Here is a 26,218-nt window from a genome sequence, read left to right as displayed (position 1 = left end):
TCATCAATTTGATCGTTCTATCGAATTTATAAAATCAATTAAAAATTACTATATTACAATGTTGATCAATTTTTATTATTTGATCGGAGCTTATAAAATACATTTTATCGATACGTTTGTTATGATACATACGGTCTATATAGAGACTCACAGTTTCCATCTTGCTCGTGTGATCTTATATTGTTTAATGTATGATAATTATGGTTTAATTGAGCAGTGGAGTTGTGATGAGATTGAGTTTGAATCGTTGTCGCCGTGGAAGATGTCGGGCAATCTATTTTAATGCGAGAGTCGTCCGTAGATCTGATATTAGTGTTGTTTTGTAAATCATTACTCCCAGTACCACATGTTCGACTTATAGATCCTCGTTTCTCCAGTATTGTATCATCTCTCGAAGATATTTTTGCTTCTTGTTGAGCTTTTTTACTGCGTTTCCATTTCATTCGTCGATTTTGGAACCAAATTTTCACCTGAAATTTCAAATGATTTGATTAAAGGATTTCTTAAACCATATGCCTTTGATATTGGCACAAACAGTACCGCAACAATCGGGTGTGTTATTTGTGTAATATTACGTGTTATGTGTGTTTATTTGTTATTAGATAAAAGTTATAGCCAAATTATGAAACTTTGAAAATGCACTAAAAACAACAAAAAATACATTAAATGTTAAATTTGTCAAAAAATGTATAAAAATGCAAATTAAAAACTACCTTAAAATAATAAGTATCACCTGAAACATTATTTCTGGTTATGGACCTACGTGTTAGAATATCAAGAAAAAAATTACATTTCATCAAAATCTCAGCTCTAATTATTACATATATGGTATGTATCCAGTCTTACGCAAAATGGTCTGTGATAAATAAATGTACAGGGAAAATTCGCTCATGTCAATATTAATTTACAATAAATTATATTATTTCATATCGTACGAAAAACTGGATATGATTCGTGTTACAATACCATCGTTTTTTCGTAAATGAGAAATCACGAGAAGTTATAATCTTTATCGATCGTTTACTTTTTTATCAGCTATCAACAAGAATCACCAATCGTTATTGCATTAATGTAATATAAAATATATTCATATTATTTTTTTAATTTTGAATAAATATTTAAAAATAACTTTAATTATTATAGAAACCATTTCAATATGCAAACGACCGGTTACAGTCTCATCGTTTCGTCAATGTCCACATTAGTACATTTTATTATTAGTATTATTATAAATTTTAAGACAAAAACGAATAAAGAATATTTGAGTCAAATTAAAGTCAGTTAAATATTAAATACCCAAAATAACATTTACAATAATTCAGTTTTAGAAGAGTTACACTTAAAAAAATCAAATAAAGGAAAAAAATTTTAATAATATTTTAAATGCGCCTAACCAATTTTAAAAATAATATTTTATATCAATACATTTTAAATATTTTGAATTGTGTAGAAAATTATTGATAGTTATAAAAGTTAAAATATTCATACTTGAGTTTCGGTGAGCATTAGATTTGTTGCCACCTCGAATCTTTTAGGTCTAGACAAATATTTATTTTGTCTGAATTGTTTTTCTAACTCTAGAAGTTGTTGGCTAGTAAATGCAGTTCTTGGTCTTCTCGTCTTTCCTAGTAAAGCATGTGGATGCGGACCTGTAAATGTAGTCGATCAATGTAAAAAAATGTATTCGTAATTCGTAACACATAACAGAAGTTTTAGATACATTTTATACATTTTTGTTATCAATTTTTTTTTAATTCTCTAATTTGCATTTGATTATGCAGTCATAAGTGTCTTGTAAATCAATAAAAAAATTTTGTTTTTCTCCATCGCCTTTCTCCCAACTATTTACAGTTCTAAGCCTCCACGCGTCTCAATTTTTTATATCCTCTACCCACACACCAACGGCCCTTATATTCTCAATAATATCCAACTATATCTTTTTTGATATTCCTCTTCCTTTTTTCCCTTCAACGAGTCGACAATTTATTTAGTTATATATCAAAAAACAAAAAAAAATCTTGATACATAGAGAAGAATATTATCTTTTTTTGATACTACATTTGCCCACAGTAATATGTATTAAAAATTTAAGAATAATAGTTAACCATTTCTTTGTCCAAGCGCAGATACGAGGGAAGTTATGGAAACTGAAGTTCCCTCTCCTCATAGGCCTGAGGTACTTAAAATATTACTATAATTTTTAATGTGTAAACTAATTTAAAGAAGAGAAATATTATATTTATAACACATTATATTATATTGATTATTGACATTTAGAAGAGATTGATATAATATATAATATATGTTAATAATATGATATATATATATATATATGATTAATTTTATATAAATGTGATTAATATATTTTTTTATAGTCGTGATTACTTTTATAGTCTTCGGTAGCCTTAACTTAGAAGGATAAAAACAGAGGATTGATTAAATTAATTTTCTAATGAACTATGATCTTTTTCAATTTCTAAATATTTTACACTCTTACCTATATTATTATATAATGTATGCAATAAAATATAATTTTTTGTTTATGCTTTTCATTATTATTTTATGATAAGCATCTATGGTTTTATTCACTTTAAAAACTTAATTAATTTTATTTTAGGTATGTACTTGAAGTAATTTTTTTCAGCTTACAGATTGTAAATAAAAAAATGTTTGTTCGATAAAAAAAAGTATTAATACTTAAAATACATTGCCTTATTTTTAAAATTCTTTATTGGTCCGTTAAAATATTACAATAAAAATTTTTAAATCATTAAAAATGAATTAATAGTTCTTTTGGTAATTAAACTCCGAAAAAATAAAATCAAAAAGATACGAATATAAAATGCTTGACTAATTTTAAGTAAAAAGTTTTTATTTGTTTTCTTTACACATGTAATTAATACAACTCGATTTTCAATTATGAATAAACATTTTAATATGTAATTTAAAAACACTTTCATCGTTATTCAAGTTAATACTTTATAGCAAGGATGGCTAACAGGTCAATATGAGTTCTAGACGATGTTGGCTCTTTAATTTTTTTATAATTTTTCAGAAAAAAATTTAAATAATTATATTTACTATAAATTTTATATTTTAGTTCAACCCACGAATACAAAAATTAGATAAATAGCAACTAATTAAGTCTGTATATAGTAATAATAATAGTAATAAATAGAAAAACGAAATTATACACTGATATCGAGTAGCTATGTAAGTATATATACGTAATTTAAATATTCCGTATTGAATAACAGTATTTATTGTGCTCGTATAAATTGATAAAAGATATACTAAAATACGTGTTATGTAAAATTATAAAATTAAATTTACTATAATTTATGAATATTTTAAAGAGATTAAATATAGGAAGTGTAACATGCAACATGCATGTATATAAAATACATTTTTGCTCAGTGACAACCTTCTTTTATTTTTTTGGTCAATCATGACAAATTAAAATAACTCAGATGTCAATAACACAATATTTAGTTGTGTTGACTACTTCTATTTTTAATTATAGAATTAGCTAAGACAAACTAATTTATTTGTTTTTGTTAATATTTGTTTTTATTTGTTCATGGTAATTTTTAACTATAAATCATATAAGAGCACGCATAGGATCATGTTCAAATACAATATTTTTAAAAAATATCTTCTTATATACCATTTAATTTATTTGGTAAATTAATTTGATTGTAAATTGTTTTAAAACTCTGATGTATAATTTGATATGCATAGTTAACTATTATGATAAATAAAAAAAAAACTACTGAAATTTTCAATAATAATTATTGTAGAATAATAAAAATAAAAATTAAAAAAAAAAACTTTGATTAATTATTAATCAAACTATTTTCCTGTGCATTTGACCTGACTTTGATAAGTAAATAGATATTGCGTTAGTATACTGATCAGGATAGTTCCTACTAAAACTCGTTTATAATTTTTAGGAAGAGCTTTAGACTAAACATATTTGTTATAAATAATTATTAATAGTCAGCTAGTGTGATATAAAACTTAAATACTAAGTAAAGTTTAACTAATTTTTATAAGCTGGTCATAATAAACATTAAATTATAAACTATTAATTTCATAATAATGTCCGTTTTCTAACTGAAATGCAACTGTGCAATGAATTAATTTAGCCTAACGAAACTAGATTAATATCAAATGTATAATTTTTAAAAGCGTAATTAAATTTATCCACTGTTTAAGTTAAAGTCTAATATTTATCTTCGAGAAATCATTTTAATTTTTGAACGGTTGTTACACTAATAACTTAACACAGTCGTACAGTTTTTCTATCCTCAAATTTATGTTTATTTTGTATTTAGTCAGTGCAGAAGTCAAATAAAATATCTGAAAGACACTTATCACGGTCGACCTAGTAATACATACCATACAGTTATTATTTTCCATCGGCTGTTATTATATTACTATGCTGAATGAAAAAATTAAATTTTCTTAAAAACCTATAGACAGACTTAAATAGAAAATAAAGAAACTTATTTTATCAAAAAAATATTCATTGAGTGTTATTTTTATTATTTTCGAATAGCGAATAAATTTTTGTATATGGTTTGAATATCAATACAAAATTATGTTATTAATGTTCATAAAAGTAAATTATTTAGCTTCTTTAGAATTATCAGTGTATAATGATTACTGTCAGAAAATATATAAATTTAATTACATACCTAAATTACCTACTAAAATATAACAATTTACATCTATTCACATAATAATCGTTGCTTTGTTTACCAGAACCAATGAATATTTCAGAAACATTGAGTAATAACTAGATTAGATGGAACAAAATTAGTTTTGATTTTAGTGAAACTCGTAAGATTTCATAATCTCAGGAAACACTTAATTGTAATGTCATAATAAATCTCATAATTATAGTATAATCACAATCTGCTCAAACTGTATTACTAATTGCATATTATATTTGTTAAATGTAGAATGCTAATTATTGTTATTAAGTATTTGCTAACAACATAATATTCAATTTTTCAAAACTTTAACAATAGTTTAGTATACAGTTTGAGTTACAATTGCAATAAAATATGAATTATTTATAAAATAGAAATTTTAATTATATTTACCATTGATGTTTTAGGTTAAAAGAAGTTGAAAAATAAATTTTTGCTAAAACTTCCAAAAATCTACAAACCATAAAGAATCTTTCGTAAAAGATAAATGTATGTTATCAATATAAATTTATATAATAATAAATATCATTTTTTATTTTTTTCAGTTACATTTAAGTTACAATTTAATAAAATAATAAAAAATAATTAATTAATAATAATAGTAACATGTTGCTCTTATGACTTATGGGTGTATGTTGGTTGCTCATCCTATTCATTACTACAATTTGTTGTCCTATTGTATTTTTGTAATGAACTGATTTTGTCTAATAGTTTTGGCTGTGTTAATAAATAATCATAAAAATCATTGCAGGAATATTTTTTAAATGATTTTTCCGAATTTCAATTACTTTTATAGTAAGTACAAGAAATCGACATCCGTCCACAATATATTTTGGAAAATATTCTTTCGATTGCAATATTAGTTCCTGGCATTACCAGAGAATATTCTACAATTTTCCAAAAATTGTTGATGACTATAATTTTACTTTCTAAAATTGTAGATAACACACCATCTTACTTCAACACGAACATTATTATTCTGTCATTCTTTAAATTATCATCTATAACATTTATTACATAATTATACTCGTCGAAAAGAATATCCCCATCCACATTCAAATTTATCTGTTTTTTATTATTTTGAAAATAAAATTTAAACTTTTTTGAATATCTTTCCATGTTGGGCAATTTATTATTTTTTTATAAATGTTTTTTTGTCTTTAATTCTAAAATTAGTGAATTTACACCGGAAGTTAAAAAAGTTTTGTGTTTTTCAATATTTTTTTTTTTCCAAATAATATTCCTAACTCTTCTGATACTTCAGATGCAGATAAGTTGTCCCTTTCTATTTTTATTATAGTGTCACAAACTACTTTTAATTGAATTTGTATAAAATTAAACCATATAATTAAAACTGGGTCGTTAAAAATGATTTTACAATGGTTGGAAATTTCTCCTGTGAGTGAAAGTACAATTTTAAAGATAGATATATTTCAATAATTCTGGAAACTGCGTTTTTACACTTTCAAGTACGGTTTTCTATTGAGTATTTGTAAAATAATAAAATTATTTTAATGATTCTATTCTAACAGTATATACCGTGTGTTCATCAATTTAGGGAACACTGAATTTCTTGGCCGGATTATAAGCTAGTGGTATATAAATATACATTTTCAGATACATTTCAAATTTTTAACCATCCGGTACGCCCATGCACAATGCAACTTATTTTTTTTGAATAGCAACCGGTATTTTTGATACCAAATTCGCATAGACTGAATTTTTTTAAGTCATTTTGACCAGTTAATCATGGCTTTAAAATCAAAATTGACTGAATGAGAGCCATTTAAATTTTAATAAATAATACATTTTTACAATTCATCATAAAATGCATAAAACCATGTAATCAATTTTAATTAAATAATTATATTTCTGTATTATGTTAATCTTTATTATAAAACGTATAAAAAAAAATACATAGAAATATTCAAAAAGTAACCAATAGTAAATAATTATAAATGGTTTAGTATTTTATAATAAATTGTAAAAATGTATTATTTATTAAAATTTAAATGACTCTCATTCAGTCAATTTTGATTTTAGAGCCATGATTAATTGATCAAAATTAGTTAAAAAAAATTCAGTCTATTCGAATTTGGTATCAAAAATACCGGTTACTATTAAAAAAAAAATAAACTGCATTGTGTATGCGCGTACCGAGAGGGTAAAAAAAAATTTGAAATGTTTCTGAAAATGTGTATTTTATATACTACTAGCTTATAAAAAAAAAATTCGATTTATTCTAACATAATCCGGCCGAGAAATTCAGTGTTCCCTAAATTGGTGAACACATGGTATATATATATATACATGAAAGTATTGAAATATTTTGTTTTTCTGTACATTCGACATCAATAGGTAAGATATCTTTACTTGTTTGCATAGCGTTATGCAAAATATAAGCTGCACAACCAATTCCACAAATATTAGTTTTTAAATTATTCTTTAAAATCGTAAAAACATTAATTTTTTTTTCTTGTAGCATCTCTAAATTTGGTATTATTATTATTCCTAGTAAATGCAACAGTTTTATGAAATAATTCATGTTTTATTAAACTTTTCATTACATAAAATGGAAATATTTCCGGAGTTTCTACTTTCAAATTTGTGACTTCTAACACTTTTATTTGAACTCCAATTTTAAGATTGAAATATCGAATAAGAATGCAAACAATTTTTAAATTATTTATTATTATTTAATTTATTTTTATTTATATTATATTACAATATTTTTTTTTTTATAATTTTCATATTTTAAATACTTATATACGAGTAAAATTGTTTTATATTTTCTTTTACAATTATTATATCATAATATGGAAATAACGGGATTAAAACTGGACCATTTTCTAAATACGACATAAAAACCGTCCCGTTCAGAGTTTGTCGGGACAACGGGACATAATGATCAAAAAAAGGACAATCCTGTTTTAAATGGGATCTATAGTCACCCTAAACTAACCGCAAAATAGGCATGACTTACCTATATTTAAATGTAATTAATTTAGTGTTTTTTCGGTAAAATTAATTTTTGTTAAAAGTACAGGTATTTTTTAGTTTTAAAACGTTTTTCGCCGACGTAAAATTAAGTTTCAATACGTAGATATAAAAATGTACGGCTTCAGTTATTCGATGAAAACATAAAGTGATAGATAAAGTGGGTGGCGTACATCGTGTAAACATAAAATTAAACCAAACCGCTTGAAATGAATTACTAGATTGATGTAGGGACACGTACCGTAAAGTATTCACTAATAATATTGTAATTTTTATCGTTTAATATTAACATAAACCAAAATTATGTTATATCTAAATGATTAAATTATTATTATAATTTTTTTATGCTTATACGATGTACTATTTGTTTTTTAAATCCTGTAGATGGATTATGTTCAATAACAGTCTAAACATATTCAGTACTAGTATTGAATATAATCCAGTACTAATTATTTTAATAATAATTTTTGTACTTCAGCATCAATCGTGATTTATTTTCACTGTTTTGTTATAGTGCATAGGTTTTTTTTTAATTTTATTAATTTTAAGAAGACAGTGTCACAGACCGATTTAAACATGTCCTTATATACGTTTAAAATGAAAAATCTGAAATTTAGTGATTTATACGAACACTATCATCATCGGTAATAATAGGACATAAGCAGATGGAAATGGAAACAATTCGTTAGGAATAATGTTACAATATAGATTCCAAACATTCGCTTTGTTTCGAGAACGTGACAGTTAGTACCCGGTCCGTGCACAAGGTTCTAACCAACATTGAGGATTTTTTTTTACATACATTTTTACTAAATATAATCCTCATTCTATACAAATTAAATTTAAAAATTCATACATAGTTTTCTATTTTTGTTTTAACAGTGCCAATTTTCTCGATTTGTCACACTTTTCTTTTCCAATTTTGCGCCTTTTTCAACTACTATCGATTAACTTTGTATATTCAGTTATTGATAGAACACATTTCTCTGACTAGTCAGCTATTCAGTTTGTTCAGACATTTATTGACTTTCGATCCCGATATTTTTAATCATGGATATTCCAACGTGTATTTTTTTTTATTGACTCCATAACTTAACATAACATAATATGTTAAAATTATCTATAATATATTTTTGAACCTCCCCCCCTAGGAGATTCCTGCATACGGACCTGGTTTGTAGAATTTTTTCCTAGTGTAAAAACAATGATACAACGTTGATTCAGCATTCAAACGAATGTGAAATAATATCGCAATTTGTACACCGTTTCTGTTTTCGTGTGTTTACGTTCCGAAAAATGAATAGAATAACTAATTGACGCGTCGCAATCGAGTAACATCTTTATGAGATTATTATTACCATAATAATGTGTGTACGAAACGCGCAATGTTGATATACCATTGTAAATTCGTCACGGTCCATAATTATTTATTATTATTGCATTATCGTTGCGAATAAATAGAGCACTACACCGGTGTGTACATACTGTCGCGCACGTTGGAACAATCGATAATGAGAAGTGTGTGTGTGTATATGAGTGTGGGGTCCACGTATGTGTGCGTGCGCATATTGGGCTCGGCGGCGCGACACGATATAACCGAACCACATGCCGCGAGTAAACACAAGATCACGCCAAATGACGTCCCATTGTAACCCCGGAGGATAATATTCGTACGTTTAAGGGATCGTATGTGTGATGCTGCTTATTACGATGGGGAGACCTTTTCTAATCGCGCGCGCGCGCGCACCCTTTACAATATATTATATATGATTTGTGTTTATCCGAGAATTAAATTATCATAACAATGGCAACTGCTGCTGTTGCTGCTGCTGCGAACAAATGGTTAAACGTTTAGTCAATGTTGTCATTATCTATTAACGCACCCCTCCCCCGTCGCACCCCATGACCAACGCCACTTTTGTTGGTGCTGACGGTTCTTGTCCGTTTTTAAGCTACTCTCGGTCGCCGCGCACGACCCTCCCGCAATTAATTGGACGCTCCTCCTAATTGCGACGACCGGCAACGGCGGTACACGTACATGAGTCAGTGATAAAGTATTATTATAATCTTGCGGTGACATATTATTATTATTATTATTACTGTTACGTGCAACGCGCTAGTACTTCTCGTTACTTCGATGATTGCTTCCGCATGGGTTATAATATTATTATTATTATTATTATTATTATCGTGTATTGTAACATTGTTGAGTTTAACCTTTGGTTCCCTTTCAATGTTCCGGTAGCAAGTACCCTGCCCTCGCGCCGTCATTCGCATCTACGATTCGATTGGTACACTTCGGCAATCGTAATGATATCGCGTTAACGTTTTTATCAATTTAATCAACTTGATTTGACTTCGATACGAAATCATTTCATACATTTCGTCGCCGCGAGACTATTTCATCGGTCTTGAGTATCAATGCCGTCGCAAGCTTTTGTTCAAGAAAGAAGCGGTACAAATTTCTTACACTTAAATACATCTTACTATTCTATATTTAACTTGACAAATTGTGGGTCCCCGAGTTTATTTTAAGTACAAGGCTCCAGCGATTGCCTAAGTTGCCTGGCCGCTAATGACGGTACTGATGAGTATCACGTGCAATGGGAGTAGCGAATAACCCGTAGGACGTTGGTTTAACCTAAATAATATGCGATAATTTTATTTCACGGGTTTCTAAAATATTTTAAACGTATAAATAACGAAAATTCTTCAAATGTGTAAAATATATTATATTTCTACTCGTCAAATAGAACCAGAAAATATAAATATGTAATATTGTCTTGGCCTAATACTTGTAAAATACAAACTATTTTTAGTCTAAAAATATTAATTATACATAATTGTTTTTATTTATTTATTATTAAAATTATATTTGAATATGTTGTACGAGGTAATAATGTTATTTATTTTATAAATTATAATGTATGTATAATGTACTTGAATTTGTTCGAAAACTTCGTTGATCATATTTGATCTCCGTATCTATAAACGATTCACCAACTTTGCTGTATGTGATTTTAATCTTAAAGACAAAGACGATCTTTATAATGTGACAACTCTTTGTAATCTGAAGATTATCAAATATGTATTAAGTGTATTACGTTTATTCTAAATTTTGTTTTTGAAGAAGTGAGAAAATATGTACTTTAATCGTATATTTATATCTCTATAAAAAAAAAAAAAAAATATGACATTTGGTAACGATTTTCAATTTATTGAAAACAACTTTGAAAATCAATATGCAGATAATAGCATATGGATGTGCCTGAAGTATAATACTTTGAGTTATTATGATATTTCTTTACTTCTTGACTGCTGCAGCTTTTCACTAATACCAATACGACTATTGACTATTGACAGTGTGGATTTAAATCAATTATTTTTTTGACTATTTGACAAAATACTTTTAAAAAGATATCTCATTGAGTAACCCACGTATGAAAGGAAAACTGTTTCAGTAAGATACATTATTAGTAAATTTAATCAATAATCAACAAAGTATCTTATAATGAGAATCATATTATAAATATAGGAAAAAAATTAATCTTTATTATGATAAATTAAAATTTCAGTTTCCTGAAATAATCATATTTTTAAGGTAATTTAAATTTCAAATTTCAAAAATAAGCCTAATGAGAAGATTAATTTATATTAATTACTTTTGTAATCGATTAAAATACTTAGAGTACAATTATAATTTTTATTTTAAATAATGTACTAATAATTAAATTGATACATCATTCGTAAAGTATTTTATTATTATTATAGTTCAATAAAAATATTATCATGTCCAGTATTACACACGCATTTGAGTTTATAATTTATAATTTGAGTGTGGTAATTTTAGTCCTCGCCTACAGATTAAATATAGAAGAACGATGGCACAATTGATAGACGCTTTTGGGGATGTAATTTAGGACGTTTGTCGAATGTTTACAAAGAGCAAATTGTCCGCATCTGTTGAACATTTTTTTTCTACTGGGTTTCAGAGCAATATAAAAAGGGACGACGCCCGGGAGAGAACAAATAAAACTGGTCGCTGCGTAGCACTCTACCGAGCCAAAAGCCATTTAGAAGACGAGAGGGGAGGAGCGAATCCGGACGGCGGGATTGCCTACTTAATTTAATCACTTAGCCTTTGCTGTGGACCATCACAACATGAATCGAGGGAAAAGGAATTCAAAATTTTCCAATACAATTCACATCAGGCAATATATCAGCAATATTATAACACGTTAAAACGAGCATTTTACTTAACTAGTGAACCTTTATAAATTAAGTTTTATTTGATAACTTGAACTTTGAAAAATTAATTATTTATTTAATTATATTTATAATATATAATTAACAAATTACAATAATTTAATAGTTTTACTTTTTAACCTTAAATACTTAAATATTTTTACGAATAAACACGAAAATTCTTTACGTATTGTATTTATAGTTTGTGTCCCCTATAATTTCTATTGTAAAAACTTCAAAACTTTTTAAAAATAAGTAAATCATATTACATACTGCATAATATGTATTTGAAAATTCATAAATGGTGAATAAATTCTATCCATATATTTTATTTTCCAAAGATTCCGAAGAAATGTTTCGATTTTAACATTGATTCACAATACTGTTTTTTTTTTCGTTTCTAGTCAATGACTGCATAAATATTACAAGCTCTCTATATACAGTAGATATGTCTAGACATTAGATATATGGAGTGTTTGATTCACAGAAAAAATACACAATAGTTCAACAAAAATAAGAAAAAAAAAAGTAACACAAAAACAATTTTTCAAGTATAAATGGTTTTTAAAAACGTAAAAGTTCTCCGGAAGCACTATGAAAAAATTGTATCACAGTGTATTCACTGTCAAATTTTGAAGTTTTAGTTATGCTCAAAAACAATATTGAGAATTACTAAAACTTAGGAAAAAATTTCATTCAGTATTCAAATAAAAGACTTACATTAAATACAATTTATTGGTTGTTTTTCTAAACGTGGTAAAAAATACCATAACAACTTAAGTCAGAATCGTTTTTGATATACGAAAATAATTACTTTGAAATGTACCTAATAGGATAGCGAAATAACTAACTATAACATAGGCTCCGATTATTATTATTACTCCGACAGTAAATATTATTTATTATATCAAAAAAAAAAAAAAAATAATAATATTTACTATTCACAAATTTGTGGGTAATTTATAAAATAACTTTACTTAAGAAATAAATGGAATATAATGGCTAACACATTGAAAAATTTTAACACCCAACTTTTTTGCCTTTGGTAAACTTTTAAATCAGAGCCTACGTTATAGTTAGTTATTTTACTATCCTATTAGGTACATTTCAAAGTAATTATTTTCGTATTTCAAAAACGATTCTGACTTAAGTTGTTATGGTATTTTTTTACCACGTTTAGAAAAACAACCGATAAGTTTTATTTAATGTAAGTCTTTTATTTGAATACCGAATATAATTTTTTCTCAAGTTCTAGTAGTTTTCTATTTAACTATATATATATAATTTTTCTTTAGGTCGCATAATACAAACAAATAGCGATTTCAAATAATTATATGGCTCCTACTAATAAATTTGTAAAAACTATTATGTTCTCTTCACGCCATGTGTTACCATAATTTTGTATAATATATTTTATGTGTTAAAAGAAGTACAAATATTTTAACCAGAAATAATTCATTTAATTGTTCATAAAAATAAAATTGGATTCTTTTACTTGGAAAATACTTAGACAAAATTAGTAAATGTAATTGTATTTCTTTATTATTTTTCAACATTAATGTGTGAAGGTCGTTGAGATTTGTTTTATATAATTAATATTCATTTAGGAGAAAGTGAATTTTTCAACTGCTGAAAAACTGATTGTTTTTGATTATATATGTTTTGTAGTTAAGCTTTGTTAACTGTTTATCTGTCACTGTTAGGGTTTTCGGTATACTTAGCATAATGGCTATAAATTTTACATGAAAATCCCTCGAGATGTTTTCTCTTCAGCTCAGTCGTTTTATCGTCCCTGTTGCCACTACCGTGGAAAAAAAAATCTGCAATTCCAAATAGTCTGGCATATGAAATCTCGTACATTTTTCCCCTATTGTAGAATACATGTTTCAAAACTACACCGACTACTCAACATTGCTTACAATAATCAAAGAGAAAAGATTAACTTTTTACACACGTATATAAACTTCGACTAGAACGTTTGTATATTGGTAGTAATTATATTTACAACTTAGTAGATTTTTATTGTTGCGCATTTCGATAAAAATGAATAATTCCAATAAAAAAAAAAAAAAAAACCACTCACACTATATTAATGATTTTATTTTCAATGCAGTTTATGATAACATTCAAAAAAATCTTTCACACATTTTTGATATTATAAATTATTAAAATAAATCTTATTAAATAACTCACAAACCATATGGTAATATTATATGATATAATATCATATCATATAATTATAATCACGTGAATATTTTTAAACATAATTTCTATTGCCAAAAAGATTATTATTAAACATCTTAAATCAACAGATTTTTATTGTATTCTAGGATTGATTTGGAATACCTATAAAATACGTACTCCGTATTATAAGTGAATTAACAGGAATAATGAAAAAAAGGATGAATATAATTAATATAAAAAATTTAGTTTTCATATCTTCTAGAAAAAAAATGAAATTTTTGATTGTAAATAACAAAGACATTGAGTATAATACGTCACCAAATAACAATAAGAACTTTAGATTACCAAATGCTCTAAATTGACAGCAATATTTTGAATTACCTGAGCAATAAAATATAATTTAACCTGTTTAAATTAATAAAATACCGAAAAGTTAGGAAATAAACCACAATTTTTTCGAAACAACACAGTAATCAGTTAAGATTTTATAGCAGAAGTGAGTAAAATATTTAGTTGATTCATTAACAAATATTTTTTGTCATACTTATAAAATTTAATATCATACTTTCAATATTATTGCTAGTATATTTATGTTATGAAATATATATATATATATATATGAAGCCTCATAATTATTTTCCGGGAATGATTAATTTTTATTTAATTTAGGGTTAATTATATATATTTTTTTTTTCTTACATGATCACTTTTCGATTCATACTTGTATTAGTAATAATAATAATCTTTATCAGGGAAATAATACTCCAACTACCTAAAATTATTATTTCATAATTTTTTAAATAACTTAGAAAAAAAAAATGCATGATACCAAATATATGTTTATTGAAACTAAGAAAGAAGAAATAAAATATACATAACAATTTTATAATAATAAAATAATTACTATATGTGTATCGTAACTTGTTTTATAATTCGTAATTGAAAAACTGATTTATGAACAAATATATAACAAATTTATATCTAATGATCGATAGAATAAAAATTTTATTGGTTTTATTTTGGTTTTTTATAGGTTATTCGGTTTGAAAGAATTATATTCTGATCACATTGAGTCCACTGGTACTATAAAGTTTAAACATTCATTTTACTTTTATACAGTATACATGACTTGTATATTTTTATTAAAACAATATTTTAAGAGGTAAAATTAAAATCACTAGAGTTGATATAAGGTATAATAGTAACACGATAGGCTATTTCTTCTGTAATTTTTAGAGCAAACGATTTTTAATTAACAGGATTTAAATTACAATACTGTCTCCCGACTAAGATTACCTCAACTGTTGTATAAATAATGACGACAAGTCAGAATTGTATAATGAAAGTTTTTATTTGAAGGATACACATTCATTATCATTTCTAATTAAAGACAAAGCAGCGCTGTCGCAGGTTTGTACCCTCATCAAGAATTGAAAACGAACGTTGGTCGAATGGTTATACAGTCTAATGCTTTCCATCATCTGCATAATAATTCTAACCGTTCTCAATACTCTGTTCAGTTACCTACAGTAAATAATATAATTCAATCATTTAAATAATTTGTGGTAGATTTTTATACAACTTTTAAAATTATTTTTTTTTATAAACTTAATGTGTATATATAAACCCTTTATGGTAAAATCAACCATATTATAAATTATAATTTTTACAATCAAATGTATTGCAAGTTATAAAAATTGTATTTATTTTAATATTCAAATATACTGATAAATCAAGTTGTTATTGGCATGTAAGTGGTACAAATCTTAAGGTTAAGTATTCATTAAAAGGTTATGTATTTGCTTTACAATCGTTTATGTACCATTTTCAAGGCTCAAAAGTTGTAGCACCAAAAATGTTACTTTTTAGCCCTTAAAAATGCACGAAAAATCAAAATAATATTCATTTAATTTAAAGATTATAAATTTATTAGAAAAAAATTATATACAAATTTAAAATTTTTTAATATTCGGGCTCATAGACGTCAGAGACTGCTGAACTGTTTGTATTATAAATTATTAACCCAAATTTTATCTGATAGTAGATAGTAGAGTCTTGTAAATGTGGAATCACTCAATGTCAACGGTCATTAAAATTTAACGTTCACTGAGGTTTCCAGTAATTTAAATAATTTTAAAAATAAAACTAGTAAATCATTATTTTCAATAAAATGTGATTATTTTCTATATTAAATAAAAATATATTCAAAAATAGCAATAAACATAGTAAAAACGCAAAAAAAAAAAAAAAAAAAAATTAGAAAATAAAATAAAATTGTATGTATGACATCAGAGAATTGTAAGACATAATAATATTTACTTTGAATGTTCTAGGACGACCCAAAAAAATTTTTGCATTTACTAGAATTTCCGAGACCTTCAATCAAAAAATTCAAAGTGAAATATAATTAAGATTCAATATGATGACCACAATTTTAATATTTTTTTAGGCACAAAGTGTGTATTACTACACGCAATTTAAGGTCTAAATTCTCATAAAAAAAGACAAAATATCCAAATGTATTAAAATAAGTTTTTTTTTCAATTAAAAATTCCTACTGAAATTATAAGATACAAATAATAGAAAGTAAATTAAACATATACTTTGTACATAAATAATTTTTAACATAACATCAAATAATATTTCATAGAATAGTACAACATAATAAAAATATATATATTAATCCTTAATATTAATTTTTGTTATTATCATACTGTTGACTATTGATTTACATTTTTTATGGATCAAATTGACACTAATAATCTTTATATTTATAAGAAAAATAATAATGTATAGTATAAAAAATACTAAATATGTTAGTACTTTCTTCATGGTATTTACATTATTTTATGGATTTTTTTTTTCTATTTTTACCTTTCAAAACTTTTAGTACCTACCTAATTTCAAATCATAAATATTATAATTCACAGTTGACATATATTCTACACTTATAGACAATAAGATTACTTACATATTTATATTTTTTTAATATCATGTTTGTTTCAAATGTCAGTTTACAATAATTCTGTGTTAGTATCGTTGAATAATATTTAGTTTTCATTTTAAGGATGAACGCAGGATAAAAATATTGGGGTAGGGTTTTGAATATATGCAAAGTGTACAATTTTGATTACTAGTATGCTTTATTACTCATTATGTAAAACGAATATATGTATATAAACAAATATTTTTTTAGCAAGTCTTATAGGAAATTTTGAAATAACTATTCAATTTATAGATCAGGAAATTTTATTATATTTTTTGGAGGAAGGGGTTGAACTTCTAGCTCCCCTGTATTCGTGCCTTATTAATTTTAACTTGTCATTTAAAGATACATGTTTACATTTATTTTCACCATACGTAAAGTAAGCCATAAAAAGACTAAGAATTTCTTAATAACTGTATCTTTTATAGTTATACCATATAACTATCTCAAACAGCTATTATACTAATCCTTTGACAAGAAAGAGTTAAGTTGACATAGGATTTGCCAACATTTGGATATAATTTTGGCATTTTGAATTCTGTTAATTGTATAGAATAGCAACAAAAATGTGTGCGGATTATAAAAGATTAAGCATTTTAAATATCAAAATATTTTGAAAAAATTTAAAAGAACATTAAATATCTTATAATACAAATAACTATAATTCACTTCGTTTAATAGATGATATATGAAATAAAATTATATTTGTACATCATATTACTAAAATACTAGACAAATATCTCAAATAAATTAGGTTTATAAAATGTCAAATCATCAAATTGTACTTGTGAATAGAGAAAACATAAATAAACATTTTCAGTTCAACACTTAGTAATGTAATAATAACACGGATAACTATCGCAAAAAGGAATATTATGTAATATGTATATATATATGGAGAGTTTATGCATATTTTTTTTAGGTGAACATTTTCAATAAAAGGATAATTTTTATTAAATTAGGTTGGTGGATGACATTATTAAGAATAGTTGAAAGACTATTTCAATTTGCTAGAGCAGCGGATCCAAATGTTTTTTGTAGAACGGACCAATTTCATAAGAAAATCATTAATAATTAATTTGTATAATATTACTACTTAAATATATATATATACATTTGTAGCCTTCTATTTGGTGTGACTTAAATGAATTATGAACTATGTTGTTAACATATATAATAAGTGTATCCATCAAAAAATTTCAAAATATATGGACTTGGAATTTATTTACATAACATTATATTTGTTGATGTTATATTGTATTACATATTAATCATCTTAATAATTATTAACTACCCTTAACCATTTTTGTATTCTCATTTATACATTGGTAGAGGATATTATTTCGATATAATAACATAAAAGATTTTATGTATTTATTTAACTTTATTAAAATATTCTGTTTATACATTTTCATATTAAATTTATTAAAACGATCGAAGAATAAGTTTTTAAATTAAATTACTATTATTTATGATAATTTCAGACGTTATTTCAATAAATGGCTTGATACACCTCTCGGTGTGATATTCCAGAATGCGGAGCGACAAATGGTCAAAGGGAGGAAAATATAATTATTACCATAGCAACCCTGCCGCTCTCACAGTCATGGCGGCGGAATCAGACGACAAAACCAATAATATTACTTTAAAACAAACACCAAATTTGCTTTTGGATTGTTAGTATCAGATTATTAGTTTTGATAACTAACTAGATTCCATTTTCAAACTCGGTATTATGAACAATTTGGAAGGTTTACGTAAATAATTAAATAAAGCTAATTGAAATATAGAGTGATAGTATAACTAATAATTGGAATGTAGGAATCCGTATTTTTGTTGATTCCGTTTAATTTTATTTTGTAATAATTATCAATTAAAAATGTTTATATATGAAACAGACCTGTCTAATTTGTACAACATTTAAATATATAATTTTATTTCGTTTAAATTTATACTTTGTCAGCCAATAGAATCATTATTTTCCAAACAAAGTATAATTGTATATGCTTTATTACATTATAAATTGAAATTAGTATATTTACTCGTTCATGTATAAGTATGTTGAAAATATGATAAAGATGCTAATGAGTAAAAAAATGATAAAATCTGTAAAAAATTTTCATGAAAATTAGTCAAATCGTAATAAATATAATGTATTGTATTATTTATTATTATTGATTTATTTTTCAGAACACAACGCTTAATTTTCTAAGATTTACATATAGTTAACAATTTTAGAATTAAAACGTGTGTAGTTATGAGTTAAATTATGTTAGTTGCGTTATGAATTGATTAAAACGACGAAATTACCACCAATGTCTTCTTTTCAAATCGAGAAACCGAGTTAAAAAAAAAAAAAAAAAACTATAAAAATCCACGATAAGGTTTCAGTAATAACTTTACCGGCTTAAAAACATCTTTTAAATACTAAATCGGAAATAATTATTTATTTTTTATTAAATTATGTTTTTCATAGTTAATTTTAAATTGTAAAACAATTTGCGCAATAATCCAACTAAATGGACAAAAAAAAATAAGACAAGAATTTTCACATAACTGTTTCCGTAAGATAATCAATTTGCTTAACTATGATGATTTTTAAAATATTTATTAGGAAATTCTAATCTGATACTTTATTCAATTTCATATCTATAAATATAATAGATAATTTTTGGAACGATTGGATAGCAGGAAAAACATAACAATAAACCGGCAGTTTTATTTGAAAAATAAACTTCAGTTAGATTCCCATTTTATCAAATTATACAATGAATGTTCTAAAATATTTTAGAATTAGAATCCAACATAATATAGAATATTTATGTTGATTATTATATAATAGCAATACCATTTGCTTGATATGCTATGCATAGGTAATTTATCTAACAACAAAATCTCAATTTTGATTTAAGAAATCGTCAATAAATAATTCATGGTTAAGCCCATTTAAATATAATAGAGTTACAAGTGAATTAAAAATAAATAAAATCCAGTTTTTATTTTCTTCTGTAAATATATATATATATATATATAATATTATTATTATATCTTAAATGATAATTATATATTTTAAATTTCATTTTTTTTTTATCACCTGTAAATAGATGTTTCAAATATTTTTAAACTACTATATAATATTTACGCTCAACTGGAGCTCATAAAAATGACATATTGAAGTGTATTTATGGCCCATCAACAAATTAAATTTTTTGTGAGACAAATCACCAGTTATAAAAATATGTAAACATAACACGTCCGTCTTTATTTTTTTATATCGTTACCACATCGTAGCATTAAAATATTTTATTTATATATTGCATGATTATAATAGGCACTTCATTTTCTGTGATACTAGTTATTTTTCAATTTTGTTTTCTTCAACATTCTTTCGATGTATTAAATAATATAATTTTAAACTGTTTACAGTCCTATGGAATACAATAATTTTGATCGAATATCAAGAAAAAGTCTTTCATTGGAGATTAATGTTGAAATAAATCGTCAATGATAAGTATAGCTACACTAAAAATTGATTGGGTTTTCGATTCCCTCTGAAACAAGCGAATGATTATCAAAATTTAAGCATAGTAGATTCCAAGTTTGATAAACATATAACAGGTACCGATTTATCATTATCTATTCAACGATCTCAATATCACAGGAAGTTAATATTTTCCTATCTTTGAAATGTACCTATACACACCAAGACCGATACACCGGTTATACCGTTTTTACTTTCGTATAATAATAATTAAGTCCTTTAATGTTTTATTTCTAAAACGTATGTATATACGTATATAATATTAATGTACTATCAAACGATAAACTTTAACGATTTACTTATTTATATATACCCAACCTAATCCAGTACAGAACTCATCGAAATTCGAGTTATTAGTAACATACATCAAACAATATTTTTTTTTGATAATAGTTTTGATGTTTTAAGCAAAATCCTAAATCAAACCAAGGCTATGCAGTAGTGATGCTGAATGTTTATACAGTGGCTGGTCAGCGGTTAACCATTCACGAAGCGTGACCGACGGTTTCATATTATACTACAGTGGGCTAATGTGAGATCGATGAGACCTACAATATCATTATTTTATGTGTGCATTATCACCGCGAATGTACGTTTTATGTCATATCGTTCCTGTGGAAGAGAACTTCATAAAAAAAAACCAAAGGAATGCGATTGTTTGCACATTCGCTTGACGTTGACTGAAATAATACATAAATAAATAAAAGCGGAGCACGAATATAAGATGTTTGAACAAGAGATTTGAAGGAATCGTTATCCAGAAATGAAATAGTTGAAGCATATATTTTGTATATTCAAAGTCTACACACTTCTGAATTGATACTGACTCGATTCATCAAAAATAATCTAAATGCCGAGGTTTATGATTAATTTCAAGTATATCGACTACGGTTAGACCTTGTATTGTTTCCGATTCGATAATCGCTGTTGTAATGCATCGGTTTGTTCTGTCTGCGTTTGGATATAAATTAAAAATAGAATAACATAATATAGTTTAATAGAAATGATAGTCTATTATTTAGGTTCAATGTGCCACAAAAAGTAAAATATTACTTTGTAAATAAAAAAAAAAAACATTTGCCTATTAGTTTAGTCGATCCCTACACAATTGTTATTTCGAAACATATCTCAGAGAAAATTTCACGAAAATAAATAGTTTTAAATATTTATAAATGTGAACGATGTAAAATGTTGGTTGGCTGTATAAAAAAAAAATGGTGTCCGAGTAGGTAACACTTATCAAAAAATACTCATGTTCAACGCAAATACATAAACTCATATTATTAATAAATTTTTTCATTAAAATGTTTTAAAAAAATTAAATTTGCTACTATAACATTATTTTAAATATTTATCATGAATATTCATTTTTGCTTTTAAATATAATAGTAGAAAAAATATTCTTAAATAAGCCTAATTTGAGTTATAATGTTATATACATGTCAGAAAATATATTATTTAATTAAAAAAAAATAAAATTTTAAATTACTTAACATTCATTAAAGTATAATTAACTTGATAATTTGAAAATCCTAATAATAGCTTTAATAGCTTTAATAGATACACTATAAACTATATTTTAGAATAAATTTATCCTGGTTAGCATTTAATTTAATTTTGTCACAATTAGTATAAAATATAATATCGAATCAATGAAAACTATATAATTAAGTTCCAAAGAAAATAATTAATTGTTTAACATTGGCCAAATAACTTGAATGATATTGTATGTAGATTGACAAAAATTTCATATTTATAGAAAAAATATGAATTTACTATAATTTCTAAATAAATATTTATTAGTAGAGTTATAAAAAAAAGTTATAAAAAACTAAAGAAAAAACTAAAAAAAGGAATAAAGCTGAATAAATCTTCCAAAAAAGCATTAATTGTTAGAAAAAAAATTAATAAATGTCGGCATTTTGTAAATGAATATACGGTGTTATAACGAATACTGAATTGTAATTCTGAGTAGGGAATTCCCAAGTATATCCAAGAACATATTTTTGTATTTATTTTTGTTTGAAGATAAATTAATCTATTATGCACCATACGGTACGTGACAAACTGAATATACGGGGAAAGGTTGTCAAGAAATGATTGAATATGATTTAGAACACATTATATAATATAAAATAAATATTAACATTTCAAATATATTTATTTAGAATGCATTTTAAAAAATATTACTTAAACGCCAAAAAAGTATCCAAATTACCCAAAAAATCTAATACACAAAAATTAAAAAAAAAAGTAAAATAAAATGTCGTGCATTATATTCTAAGTAATATAAATCGATTTTGTAGTTGATATAGCTTCGTTTTAGAGTACCTAATAGACAAAAAAAGCAAATGCACTCAAAATCCGTTTTCAATTAGCAATAAAGTACAATTGATTTAGATGTATTAACTGATATATAGTTTAGTAAAAAGTAAAATGTATAGCAAGTAAGTATCTATAAGTTAATGGCAAATAACATTTACATTTTAAGTAAGACCAATACAAAGAACTTTTTTTTTTAAGTATATTTTTCTATTATAATAAATAATTATTAATATGTACTTTAACCATATAAATGACTAGGTATAAAAATAAATCGTCTACTTGATAAGAGTGGTAAAATTAACATTAAATATAATTTTATCTCTTTTCATGTATCACGTTGATACTACATTTTTGGTATTATCTATTGTTATTTGGTATTTTTAGAGATGTATGATGACATTTTATTGAACACACGAAAATTCATATGAGAAGAAATCCGATAAAGTTTAATTTAATTAAACTGAAATTTAGTTAAAAATAAAAATAAATAATTTAGATATTTAATATATCTTTTTATTTTAAGCATAAGGAAAAATAAAAATATTTAGGTGATGGACCGTTTTTCAGCTTGTTTTATGGTATCCGTAGGATAATAACAATAAACCTAGGCTGTAAAAACAAAAATCTCTTGTGGATGTATTATATAAGCACATAACAGTATTGAAATGCAAAATACGATTTAACACTGTGACTTCAAAAGGAGGTTAGTTTACAATTATTATTCCTTTTATACGCTCGTGATTTAATAGTTTTAATCTTGGAGGCAATTAGATCAATTTGACTGCTATTAATATTTAATCAATTATAGTTGTATTTATAAGTACATAATATTAAATGTTTTGACCAAACCAGTGTCTATTTGAAACGATATTAGTTTAATTATTTAATCAACTAATTTTCCTCCACGCATTTAAAAGTTTTAAAATTTCGGTACCATTTTAAAACCAAAGAAGTGTTTTTAGTTTCTTGTGCGTTAAACTTTTCGAATTGAAACTTATTTTAAAGATTTAAAAAAAAAAAAAACGATACATCAGTCGAATGCAATGGTCTATTTAAATATTATTATTATTTCGTTGGAACGGAGGACGCGAAACAATCGACTACCTACATATTATTATTCACTTGACGAACAAACGTTATATTACCTGTCAAATCGTGCAATCTAGGGCCGGCGTAAAACATGCCTGCTCTTGCGAACCATTCGAGTTGCATCTGTTGCAACTGACCGGCAGACATATTTGAACGGTTGGCGGTCGCGGCCACCGCTACCGGGACCGTTGCTTGGGTCGATCCAGGAGAATTGTTGTTGTTGTTGTTGCTGTTGTTGTTGGTGTTTGTGGTATCTATACGGGGTAACGGTTGGAATGCCGATGACCCGTGGACGAACCCGAAGCCACCGTTCCGCCTGTGTAGATGGTCTCTGGTCAACAAGTCAGCGGCGGATGAAGCAATCGGGAAGTCGGACGATTTCATATAGTTGGAACTGTAGGCCAACGATCGCATTGTCGAAATCGTCTCGTTCTCGTCGACGTGCTTGCCCTCGTATCCGAATAACAATCGCTGTTCCGGTCCGGGTGAAATCGACGCGCTGCGGCTCGAGCAAGGAGTCGATGAGCAGTCCGACGACGTAGTCAACGACGTCTTGCGCGGCGGTGCCACTTCTCGGTGGCCCAGCAGCGCTTCGATGCAAAACGAAGTCTTCATCGACTTGGACGGCGAGTCGTTGTTGGCCGGTCTTTGTTTCAGGTCCAACGGGCTCGCCGAGTACCGGACCCTGGGGCACGAGTCTTCCTCGACATCGGACCGCGACATATCGTTGACGGCCTCGCGATCGCGTAGTACCGTATCGACTTATGTTATGTCGGTTGTACGTATGTATGACACCCGTCGATCGATCCGATTTCCGGCGATTATTTTACGATTTGTATTCAATACTATATTAAATGATATTCTATTGTATCGTACCGTGCAATTTTTTTTCTGTCAACTCGATGTGTTCCTGAAGCGCACATGTGGTTGACTGTTACGAGACGAATGTGATCGTACGGAGAACGATGGTAAAAACCGTTCGGCTACTTAACCGAGGGGCCCGAGGGCTGGCGATACAGCTAGCTGCGCGTGGGGGCGAGAAAAGGGTAAACGAACGGAACGACCTTATTGGTTGCCGTTTTGTATAGCGGACCACGCCTCTATCTCTTATTCTTTAGTAGTTGGCATATATGGGGTTACGGGCTTTTAACAACTTGTTAGTATCTTTACCAAACGCACTGGTCGTATTATTTGGCTTATTCATTTCTGTTCGCGAGAACGATGTGATTTTATATCATTATTTATATGCTCTTTTTGTCACGTTTATAAATCCAACAAACATTATTTGAGTAGCCAAAAATAAGAGTAACCGAATTGTGAAACGTAGCTTGTTCGGAATTGTATCATTTAAATAAATAAATGTATAAATTATATATTTGCACACAACATTAATTTATACATTACACGCATTTACACTAGAAATAATTTTATTGCGGTCTATGTGTACTGTAAATACTATATTTACTATACTAATAATAGTACATTTAATAATAGTAAATACTATATTTATATTATGATTCACTGATATTCTAACCAACTGATGTCCGTTATATCGAAAAGTAAAACGAATTTTTTCTATAAAATATAATTCACTTCTACCTTTATTACATTAAACCCTCGCAGTCAGTTGTTTAATTTGTATGCGTAGTGCCCATTTATATTCGTATCTTATGCGATTATATTGATTTTTTCGAATGCTTTATTTGTCGACAGTCCAAAGAAAAACACTCATAATTCATCTTGGCTGTTTCGCTGCGTATGCAATAATGTAATTGATAACGATTTTTATATAACGAGTCGTTCTGTTTTAAAATCTCTATTTTTTTTAATAATTGTCTGCCAGGGTTGTTGTTGTGTTTTTTATTTTTTTCATCATCTGACGTTCTGTTACTAGATACTTTGAAAACTACATTCAGTTTTTTTACTTTATAAAAGTGTACGTTGTGTAAATAAGTGTATTTGTGCCTTGTTGGCGAACATCAAGCTCTAATATACCCTGCAGGGACTACGGGTAATAAGCGGCGGATCTGATCTAATCAGAGTCCGCACGGTCTGCCGAAAAACAAACATAGTTCTCACAATTCCAGTCACGTACGAATGGGAAGGCTGGCGTACGAGTATTAAGCTATTTAT

At 26.4% G+C, this 26,218-nt stretch overlaps 1 protein-coding gene across 1 annotated transcript; it reads right to left on the bottom strand.

Annotated features, from left to right (window-relative positions):
- On the bottom strand, window positions 1–25,036 carry LOC112688265 (homeobox protein Hox-B5a-like). Its single transcript, XM_025561369.1, has 3 exons — window positions 24,142–25,036; window positions 1,489–1,649; window positions 1–470 (listed from the first exon to the last, which is right to left on the bottom strand). The coding sequence occupies exons 1-3, from the start codon at window positions 24,806–24,808 to the stop codon at window positions 120–122; spliced, it is 1,179 nt and encodes a 392-aa protein (XP_025417154.1). The 5' UTR covers window positions 24,809–25,036; the 3' UTR covers window positions 1–119.
- Window positions 25,037–26,218: the final 1,182 nt, after the last annotated feature.

Source organism: Sipha flava, unplaced genomic scaffold (assembly GCF_003268045.1).
Source record: "Sipha flava isolate LNK unplaced genomic scaffold, YSA_version1 385_pilon_pilon, whole genome shotgun sequence".
Classification (NCBI taxonomy): Eukaryota; Metazoa; Arthropoda; class Insecta; order Hemiptera; family Aphididae; genus Sipha; species Sipha flava.
Note: the sequence above shows the minus strand (reverse complement) of the source record. Positions and strands in the feature narration are given on the sequence as shown.